Raw genomic sequence first — 11,474 nt, 5'->3', positions numbered from 1 at the left:
CACCTCTTGGTAGTTTCTGTGTTTTGAACAACATACGGATTGACTGATTTCAACAGCTCTTACAACGACTAATGTGCATATATTCAAGATACGATGAAAAATAGTTTGGCTTTATCTCAGTGCTACTCGTCAAAACTTAACTCTCATGTGAGATTCGGTCTAATGGTCAAGAAGTGTGCCATTTCTCGAATTGGACATATGTAATGAAATAATGAATTCATAAATGGGCAGAATTTAAATCAGAAGTAGGTACAGTATCTCAAACCTTGATTCCCGAATCAACCAGACCAGAGATCTTAGAGAGAAAGTTGAAAGCAGGCCAAGTCCTCAAACACGCTGGTAGCTACCATGATTGAAGTCTGAAAACACTCGATAGAGTCAGCGAATCGCCACAATTGTAACTCACGAACCGTTGCTGCACTGACTGTATTACACACTAGACACTAATATCACGGCGAGAATTCATGCGAAACTCTAAAATTGGCATCAAATTCCGACAGCACGAGTCCGATATACCCAAGGCCTAAGGCACGATTTACGCGGGAACACGCGGTAAAGACGCTCATTACGACTGTTCAATCACACGAAAACGCGACACAATATCCTGAAAGTACACTAAATCGCACTCCGAAAGTTCGTACGCGAGACTGAAAAAGTCGTATCTTCAGCTAAAACCTCAAGAAAACGGGTAACGATGGGCGATTTTAATATACCGAAGCCGGCGGCATGGTGCCAGTAACGTGAAACGTGCCGGAAGGGTTGAAGATTGCGCGACAAGTGAAAGGGAAAATGGCTGCCGGCGAGGAAACTGAAGAAAGGACCAGAGCAAAACTGTGGAGAGGGGAGTAGAGGAGCGGATGCGGATGCGCAAATCAAGCACGAACATGAATGAATCGCGCTGCTGCGTGACGCGCACGCGTCTAGTAGCCAATCAGCACTCTGGATCGGCAAAGCTAGAAACTTTGCCACGAACAGGGTTGCAATATTTCATGAAAACTAAAACCTTGTTGCATGTGAAGTTCCGATAACACCTATCATTCATTCATTCATGCTTCAGAAAACGACTTCGGTAAAAGGGCGAGAGGGTTCCAATACTGCTAACATTCTGCAATGTAATTTTTTTCATCACAAACAGTCCATCCAAAAGCCTACCATGAGTTGGACCATGGATCTACTCCGAATGTTTTTACACTTTTCAGAGGAAGTTTCTGGACTGCGAATGAATTTCACTTTATGCCATTGTAAATCTTACCAGCGTAGCAAGCCTCATAACGCTCTTTTACCGAAGAAGTCCTCCTGACCTCTATTTAAAAAGACGTTAAGGTGATTCGTCAAGCTCAAAAGAAGAGGTCGAACTGGCATGCGATATATCGCATCTTTCAGGTCAAAAATCTCGGCAGATTTTGAATTTTCAGTAAAAAAAAGGACGATAGCCCCTGCGCATGAGCCTAAAGAATCATTCTAAACCCAAAAATCGGCAAAATTCAGAGAAATGAAAGCAGGATAGTGTTTGGAAAAAAACCTCGCATTCGATTCAGCTATCGATTTCGGTATCGAATGCGAGGTTTTTTTCCAAACACTATCCTGCTTTCATTTCTCTGAATTTTGCCGATTTTTGGGTTTAGAATGATTCTTCAGGCTCATACGCAGGGGCTATCGTCCTTTTTTTTGCTGAAAATTCAAAATCTGCCAAGATTTTTTACCTAAAAGATGCGATATATTGCATGCCAGTTCGACCACGTCACTTGAGATTGACGAATCACCTTAATAAAAAAATTTGCAAACACAGATTTTCGACTCTAACATTCAAAGTAGATTAAAGTGAGAACTTGAGTGGCTTTTGAGTGAGAGAGGTTTTTTTTTTTTGTGGGGCAATGAAAAGTGTTCTTAAAGAGCAGCTCCTGGCAGAATGAAAAAAATAGAAATGAAAATGAAAATAAACAAACACTTTATTATAAAAAAAGAGAAAAAACACGCTGTGCTTTTGGTGGCATAGAAATTACTAAATATAAATTACAAAGCACTTAACATATGCCGTATGTGCTACAATGTAATACTATTCGATAAAACGTGACATGCTACGATGATAATTGGATAGAATGGTCACAGAATAAATTTGTCAACAATTTATGAAATTTGATAGGTACTTCAGAAACAATTTGAGGCAAAAATCTTTGAAAAGTATTATGAAAATTGCAGGGTACACTGAGAGTACGTATATTTTTTCTTACAAGTAAAAATTACAGGTATTTTGCTGTTAAATGATAAAAAAACCTTGCTACGAAGTCATTTACTTCTGCATTTTTTCTTTGAGCTCAACTGGGAGCAAAATAACTCATATTTAACAATTTTTATGTTTCCTTTTTTAAAACCAACAATAATAAGTTCTAACACCATTCAAATAATTAAACTTTTCATTGCAGAAAAAGTCTAGGATCAAAAGTTGAATATGACAAAAGTATGTTGATACAATGAACTAGTTACCAAAATATCTGCTCATATTTGCTTGTACAATTAACGGGCGATGAAAAATTGTTCCAATTTTCTAAAATTGATACAGGGTAAAGGAAAAATGAATATCAACATTAGCCTCGCTTTTATGAGACAAAAATATTCATGCAAAAATAAGTTGAAGTTGACTGATTCATACAAATTAAATTTAGGACAAAGTGACCAACTTCTTAAAAAAATTAGGTAATTGAAAAGATGAACTTCGAATCTTATCTGGAAAAAAAAAAAAACAAAAAAACAAAAAACTAAAAATAAAATCGATGGTGAAACTGCAGGTATGCATATCTCATTTCGCAACGTTGCAGACTTCCTGTCACACTGTTTTTTAAAGAGAAAAATACTCGTTGTCATTTTTTAAAACCTCCCTAATTTTTCTTCTCCATGTGAAGCATATTGATTGAAAATTTCAAGCAATAAGGTAGGTTTGTTCTCCTTTAATAATTGTAAATGGGAGCAAAGATTTTGAAACTCAGCGAGCAAGATATGTATTCCTGCAATTTCACTATCCAAATGCTTACGTTTGGGATGCATTTATTAGTTTTACATCGAATGACAAAAAAAACTTGGTCTTTTAGTTTTAGTGTATAAGCTTCACTTGGTTGAGGAGTGCAAATGGAGTAGCTTCTTCTGCCTTTACCATTTACATATCAATCGATGATCAAGCTCTGAAAGTAGAAGTCCCATCGAAAAATAAAAATTGAATTAATTATAAGGAAACTTAAAATTAGGGCATGACAAAAAATTAAAATTTGAACTCAATATCTGCTTAATTTTACTGAGCTAATTAGCATGCAGACAAAAACTGCGGTAAAGAGCACTCCTCAATCAAGAAAACACAATAAAATAAATAATGTCAGAAACCAGGTTCATCCTTGTTTTTTAATTGCATCAAAGGGTGTATATTTATTCATGTGACGCAGATTTTCAACAAATTATGAAAGAATTATTCGAGACCAAAAATTTACTCAATTCCGTTGACAAAGATTGAAAGAAATTTTTGAACTCTCTATAAATTTGATCATACCAGATTCTTGATGTCAACTTATCGTGCAACTGACTGCAAACAACAAAATTTGGAATCTGTAAATTTAATTTTCATGGTAAATAATTTGAATTGAGGGATGAACAAGAGAGTTTGCTATAGAGTCATCAGGGAGTTCAAATTTTTTTCTCTTTCGGGTAAATCTTTTCAAAGATACACTAAAAGAGCGCCTATTAGGAAGGTGACGCTCCTCATTTATGCTTAAGAATAGATTTAAATAAAATTTTAAGATCAGTACATTCCAACCATCTACAGACAAGTGAGAAAAGCAAAACATCAGATGGAGCACTTCATCTAAAATTCCTTCCTGCTGTGCTCTGCTGTGTAAGTTTCATGACAAGGATCGTTTTGAAAGGAGAAATTTCGATAAAATGGTAAGTTCTTTTTATCTTCCATTCAAAAAGGGGCACATAAATACAATGCCGTTGGCAAAACGAAAGTTCCCAACCACAGTAGTAAATAAACATACGATCACAGCCACCAGGTTATACAGGGGAGTCTCTCCTGTACAAATTAGGAGGTCAATTTTCTTGTGGCTGGCAGCAAAATAAAATATAAAATTAAAATAAAAACGACTAAAAATTCAAAAGGTAAAAATAACAACTATTATTTTTCTTAAATTAAAATTCATGAGATGCTCAGTTTCAAATTGGATCAACATCAGCTGATGAAATAGATACGTAAATTACAGGAAAATGCTGAGACATGATTCAGCAAAAATTAAAGAATGGCTCTCTTGAAAAAATGGTATGTGTATGAGCAAGGAAAATTAAAATAGCAACCACTTAACTGCTTCATACGAACAGTTTTTCTTCATCATAAAAATTATTTTGCTAAAGGTACTTAATTTGTGTGTATTAATGAACGGATCCAAGAATGTTCTTTCAGCACAAATTCTTTTCTAACTTTAGGATGTTTTTCTGAAAAAGCTGATGTTCAAAATTGCCAGATTAATTTTTTCATACTGCATTTTTTCTCCTGGGTGTTTTCCTATACTTCAGGGAAGTTATGTACAGTTGATTGTGAGATTGGAGCGGGAACTCTCTCATTCTGGATTGCAATCTCCTTCAACAGGAAACTCTGACAGAGCATTGAACATGCAGATACACATCCATAATTCAAGGAACACCCTATTATGTTGTGGTACATAGTGTTTACAGGAAACCCTAATCCCTAGATTACGATGGTCCACTTGGAAACTGAGCATGTCATATTCCAGTAATTAGCAGAGCTTGGAAAATTTCGGGCTTAATCCTCCTCATTTTGCAATTAGTCCTAAAAAAATGTGCTAGTTTTTTGAAAATCTTCCTTGATTTCACGACTTGAAAGGGATATTTTATAGGATTTGTTAGGACTAGTTGCTGAAGCATTTTCTATATTTTCAGGTGGTGGTTTATCAGATTTAATTTCTTAAAATCTTCAAACACTTAGTGAATATTATTCTTGCATTTCCATACAGAAAATATGTTTAAACCATCTTTTTTATGATAAGTATGACATTATAGTATATGAAATGTAGTTGGCTTTTAACTACAAGAAATTACGATTAAAAAAAAAAAAAAAAAAATTCAAAAATTGTTGGGATTGTTTTTTTAATCCGAAAAAAAACTGCTTTATATGTACAGTTCATAAAAAAATGCCATTATTCGATGCCTGATTTTGATATTACTTAATTCGCTGACTGCAAATCAAAATACAAAAATTAAATCTAGCAGTCTTACGATCGACTTAGAAAGATGCTGGTCTTGCAATTCTCTCCAAAAAAATTTGTTTGAGCTTCAGTAGGAGTCGAGGGATTCTAAAATATTCAATTTGGCTTATAAAATAAGGATGATAATAATATGAGAGTCACTGGCAATGCTTACATAGATTTACGAGGAATCTATTTTGAATTTAAATTGAAAGAGGAGAAATTTTCCAAGCTCCAAGTGCTTTTAGTTACATAATGACTATAAATCACAGAGCAAATGGTGCGTGAAAACCAGACGCAGGAGAACCCCTGCGTACTTCTACTAGCTAACAGTTATAAAAATGCTGTTCAGCAAAGTTAAGCGTTATATTTTTCGAGGAGGAGGAGGAGGGGGTGCAAAAACAGGCGGAGGTGGCCCAATGTTGTACGAATTTGTTGATACTACGTTTTCCTTGAGAGGGATATTCTCATAAATCTGCTTTGGAATATCTTCTGGTGGCCTGAGAAAAAGAAACAAATTGGTTATTGATATGCTGTACAGATGTGGGTTCATGCAGGTTTAAGTACGTACTCATGCATATTCTCGAGTATGACTAGGTGTGCACGAAGGTTTTTCCTTTTATTTAGGTGTTTTTTACTACATTTTGATGCAAAATTTTGTGTCTCATTTCCTTATTTTGAAAGATTATTATTACTCTTGTTGTATATGTACTATCAAAAAACGATGAACAACACTTATTAACATCACAGCAAATTGTGTATGCTATCTAGATAAGTTACAGAAATGACATATTAGTTTGCTCATTTGTTGTTCTTTGGAGGAATGTTGTCTTTCAATACAGAGTTAACAAATAAATTTGAGAATATTTTTTTAATTACTCAGGATTTGACTATTTTCAAGTGCTTAAGAAAAAACTCAAACATTCCAAAGTGCTTGCATGAACCATGGAGATATGTAAAAAACTAAAAACTTTTCCAAATATATTAATTTTCTCAAGGATGTCACTTCACTTCTTTCTCATGAAAGCCTTCAGATGCAAAAAAAAAGAAATCATACCTAGGTAAATGCGCATCTAGTGAGGATTTTCCTGGTGATAATTTACTATTGTGGATTGGTGTGTGCAAAGATGTGGTTGAGCGTGATGGTGAGAGAGGAAAACCCGATGTTGAAATAGAGCGAGCGATGGTATCAGTTACACTGATTGGAGGAGTTGTTTCTGTTGAGTAGCGAATATTCGTGTACTCTCGCCCTAACTGCATGCTCTTCTGCAAAATTGAAAGATCAAAATTGACAAAACATGAGCAGAAAAACTCAAGAAGTTCACAAACATTCTCTCACAAATAAGCGTTAATGAAAAAAAAAAGTATTCAATAGGATTGGACTAAGTTAAGCAAGAAAGCACCAACTTGGAATAGTTCTCTTATAAATGAAAGATTAAGTAGTGGTTCATTTTTGCACAGATAGAGGGTGCAAAATTTTTACCATTCTAAGCTGTAAACAAAACAGATTAAAACTTTGAATGGCTTTTTCTGAACATCATATTTTTGAAATGCGAACTTCATAATATCGTAACGTATGTTCAAATTGACATTTTAGGACATTTTTCCTGCAAGACAATTAGTGAAGCACCCCTCAAAGCAGTAACCCAATGCCTGAATTTTGAGTTATTGGTGCTAAAGTCATAATTACAGACTGAATATTCCAATTTTCAAAAGTAAAATTCATTCTGCATGCTGTGCTGCATTGTTTAAGTAACTAATAGGGTTCACAACATGATCCAAATTCTAAATTCTCAACCTCTTTTCATAGTTTTCTCTATCTTTTATTGAGAATGGAAAAGACAGACTTCAGTATGTATTTAAACCATCAAGACAGCCAAAAATGTACTATTTTGTCAACCAATAAATGCAATGCAAAAATTCTTTGCATCTCTGAAGTTCTCTCTTCATTCATATTTCCTGCTTTTTTTGGTCACTAGAAATCCTGTACCTTTTGATTCAGGGATGTTTCCCATCTGATCTGTTTTGGTTCAAATGTTAAAAATATGTTTGGCATTCCTAAGTAAGTAAATTTTAAATTTTAATAGATAGAGATCTAAAGCGTAATAAGCATACCTGGAGTGCAAGCATGCGCTGAGAAACTGTTTGGATGTACTGTTGGACAGCCAAGTAAACAAATTTATACTGCGCTTCTGTTTGCACCATTCCAGATCGTTGAGATCTGACCATTTGAATGGTACGTTGGATATCTATTTCACTATCTAAGCCTGTTTGGACAAAAAATAAAAAATAAATCGAATGAGTAGGAGCCAGCAAAGAATTGAAGGTAGACTTAATTGGGATGGAATTTAAAACTTGATCCAATCGTTATCTTTCCTTCATTGAAGTCCTAACACACCAAGAAAAATTAGCGTAACTAATGGAGAAACCATTAAGGGAAGGCTCGAATTATTGCACATGAGTTGATTATTTAATATTCACTTTAACATCAATCAGCAATAAATGCAAAAACAATAGCTGTATGTATTCTTAAATAACGGAGTATATTGGAGATAGAGACTGAATTACAGATTAATGCTTACACTGCCGAACTGTGACTAATTAAGTTCTCAACAACTCTATTTCCAGACTTCCTTAGATTAGCTAATCACTCTTAAGTCACAGATAAAGAGACAAGAGCATGTAAAATTTAAAGAGACATGGGACAGTTTAGGTCTGCTTTTAAATCTACAACAAAAAGCTAAGACTACTTGAGACCTAAATCACAGGGCTATACATAATAAAGAAACTAAAGGATTTTTGGGGGATTTCAAAACTGAAAATTTTGCGGATTTTTGAGGACACTCCCTTTTCTTCTTTTTTTGGCTTCATAATAGTTTTAAAGGCCCTGAAGAATGTCTTGGAAGTAGAATTTCCCCTTCCTCTGCCTATAATCTATGCTATATGGGCAAGAAATGAATTTATGGCTCACAAACTTGTTTTTTCATAATTCAGACGTCTCAATTACGAAGGAAGGAAAAGAAGGTTGATTTACTAGTAATAAGCAAATGCGTAAGATGATATAAAATGTGAGGAATTTAAAAAACATTTAAATGATTTCCCAAACTCAAAGATATTCCTGTAATTGAAAATTAAAAAAAAAAAAATTAAATTTACTTAAAGACTGTTCATTATGTTCCAAACATTGAATAAGTACCAACCTTGACGCTTTATTTGATCTAGAATCATATCAATCACAATGAAAGTTCCAGTTCTGCCTATCCCGGCACTACAGTGGACTATTATTGGTCCTGCTCCCATCAGAGAATCTTGCCGAGCGTTTACATCGTGGAGGAAATTGAGAACGCAGCCTGGATCAGATGGCACTCCATGGTCTGGCCAGGCCTGTTATTCGGAAGGGAATGATATTAGTTTCATAAAAACATTTTTCATGAAACTAGATGCTGAGCAGCTTCAAAGAAACTGGTGAACAACTAAAACTCAAATAATCATCTGCTCATCGAAAACAAAAAGAACCTGCTCCACACTATGCAGCAATCTGTTGTTATGAGCGCATTCAGTATCGTCAGGTCGTTTCTCAATATCAACTTATCTTTCTGTTAGTGCAATTTTCAGTTTTTCACCGGTTTTTTTTTTACTGTTTTTGATTAGTTTGTGCCTTACTTTAGTATACTTTAATTTCTTGTTACAAAATTTGAATGTGTATTGCGGACTTACTACTGCCTTAATACTGCCTACTGGTAGTGCTCCCTCTTCAGATATTTTAAAAAAAATATCACCAATCCTTATTTTCTGTTAAAAATACTTTAAATTTCATTGGTCAATTTTTTTTTTTTTTTTTTTTTTTTTTTTTTTTTTTTTTTTTTTTTTTTTTTAAACCAAGAAAGCAGATGCAAAAGCATTTTTCTTTGCCTTTGGATCCTTCTTTCAGGGTTTTCATAATTTCTTCATTTTTTTATTTTTAGACCACCCCTAACTATTATTGCTATTCATTGACTCCAAAATTTTCTAATTCTTTGACTTTCCGTGAAATATAATTGAAACTTCACTTCACTTTTGCTGGACACTGCTTGCAAAATTCCCTGACTTTTCCTATGAATTCCCTAGAGCAAAGTTGTTGATTTTCTTCATAAAACAGTCTTACAAGAGTGAAACATCAGCTGTAAGTACAGGCAAAGGTTAGAGAGAAGTGGACTCCTCATTTATTTGATGCATAAAGAAAGTTACAAGCAAAAGGGCAGCTGAATTGAAAATTTGATTTGATTACTGACCTGAAAATGGTAATGGTAAACTTTTCTATCTTCTTGCTCAAAACTAACTAAAAATTCTCGAAGCGTATAATCAATGGTAGATGATTGAGATATGTGTTTCACAGCAATTTTTCCATATTCTTTAGACCTTCCTTCGTCTGGCCAATATCTTGCACATTTACTCTGAAAGAAGAGACAAAATTTTAAGTAAGCATTCTTCAATGTGGTGTGAGCTAATATTTAATTTATAAATATAATATTGAAATAATATTCTCAAAAGCAAAATGATGTCAAAAAGTATTCAAAAGCATTCATGAACTCTGCTAATCACATAATTAGTGAATTGTCCTCTCTGATTGATTCCGAGAAAATTCCCATTGTTTAGAAAATTCTTCAAGGCTAAAGAATCATTAAAGTCAGTCAAGTTATCTCAGAAATCAGCCTTGACACAAAATTTGGATGCCTGTGTAATTTTATATATCAAGCGGCTTGGAGGACAAGGCGCATACGTGCAGTTTTTTAAACATAATTGAGATATTAGTGACTTCACGTAAATCTAGTCTTAATGCATATTCTGTGAGAAATTCACTCCCAAATTCCAATTTTTAGGCATCAAAAAGACAGTTTGACCTTTCTTTCAATCATAAGGATCGGAGTGATTTCGAAATTTCAAACACATATTTCTCAAAATAGCAACAACTGCTTTTGTGCACCTTGTCCTCCAAGACCTTTATATGTATTCAGAGCTTAATTTGACAAGACATACTTTGCCTCTTTCCATTTCTTTGGTAGTCATCACAATTACAGCTGTATTTTCCTGCCACACCATTTGCCAAAAGTCTGCCATTGTGCTTGGTAAGCACCCTTGTGTTGCTATGTAGCTACGGCCACCTTCTTCATCCTGAAAGCAAAATGTTAAAGAAACCAAGTTTATAAATTGTAAAGGTGCATCAAAGTTTACATTTATTGTATTGGAAAATCATTCCTTAAGGACTGAAAAATTTATTTCCATTTATTTTATACCAGATTATTCTCTGCCGAAGGAGAACCATACCTTGGCTTGATTGAGTTTACTATCATTAAAATAACATGAATTTTGAGATACAGATGGAAACAACGCAAAAAAAGTACAATTAAATTTTGTACTTGGATAGTTGGATATTGAGAAGTTAAGCCAAAGTTTTGATTTTTGAGCGCTTTTACCACACTGCACAAACTCAACTATCCTTTACCTTCCAAGACTTTTAAGAGAAAATATCTGCACTGTAAAAGATGGCTTTAACAGGAGGCTAAAAAAAATTGATAATTTTTCTTTTCATTAGGCAATATTAGGCATAGAAAAATATAGAGGAATATGTGTCTACGACAATTTTCATCTTATTAAATTAATGCACAAACATTAGATCATTTGACTTTTCTAGATTGGTGAATCTAAATTTGAACTATTTTTTCTATTAATAAGGGAGTAAGAGATATTAATAAAAAAACAAAAATAGGACGATTCTAAAACATTACTTACTTTGATATAATTAGCATTGATATATTCAGAACCAGGAACATTTTGATCAACGTGCTTTAGTTTGACTCTAGTATGGTCAACTGAAAAGAAAGAGAAAATGAATTATTATAGGGCATTGGGCTCAATTCACCCTTACCTACTCCTTTTTGGGTGAATACCCATAAAAAATCACGCTTTGGCTGCTGCACAATTTGTCACTAACTTTAGTATGAGACAGCGGTTGTGGGTGATTTTTATTGATTCTACCATGACCACTTAAACAGAAAGGCAATTTTTCCTACCTTTTGATTAGTGTTTATCCTTAGTTTAAACATGGTGGCATTGAAAAGAGTGAAATAAAGAGAGAGAGACATGAAAGAGTCAAGTTTGCATGTGTCCCCCACCCAGACCTATAGACCGAAGCTAAATAAAGATCAGGTGTCAAAATTGGCAAGATTCTTGCTCCAACGATGTCTCCGTTCT

At 34.1% G+C, this 11,474-nt stretch overlaps 1 protein-coding gene across 3 annotated transcripts in view; it reads right to left on the bottom strand.

The window, feature by feature from the left end:
• Positions 1 to 1,931: 1,931 nt before the first annotated feature.
• LOC109040742 (tyrosine-protein phosphatase non-receptor type 11) overlaps positions 1,932 to 11,474 on the bottom strand; it is a 69,215-nt gene continuing 59,672 nt past the window's right edge. For all 3 annotated transcript variants that reach the window (XM_019056773.2, XM_019056774.2, XM_072300660.1), the window contains 7 exons: positions 11,013 to 11,092; positions 10,260 to 10,394; positions 9,515 to 9,676; positions 8,444 to 8,627; positions 7,359 to 7,510; positions 6,301 to 6,509; positions 1,932 to 5,743 (listed from right to left, as the gene is read on the bottom strand). In XM_019056773.2, coding sequence (XP_018912318.1) covers positions 5,608 to 5,743; positions 6,301 to 6,509; positions 7,359 to 7,510; positions 8,444 to 8,627; positions 9,515 to 9,676; positions 10,260 to 10,394; positions 11,013 to 11,092 — 1,058 coding nt within the window. In that variant the 3' untranslated portion in view covers positions 1,932 to 5,607. The remainder of the gene's footprint in view (positions 5,744 to 6,300; positions 6,510 to 7,358; positions 7,511 to 8,443; positions 8,628 to 9,514; positions 9,677 to 10,259; positions 10,395 to 11,012; positions 11,093 to 11,474) is intronic.

This window comes from Bemisia tabaci, chromosome 5, assembly GCF_918797505.1.
Source record: "Bemisia tabaci chromosome 5, PGI_BMITA_v3".
Taxonomy (NCBI): Eukaryota; Metazoa; Arthropoda; class Insecta; order Hemiptera; family Aleyrodidae; genus Bemisia; species Bemisia tabaci.
This window is presented reverse-complemented; position numbering and strand designations above follow the sequence as displayed.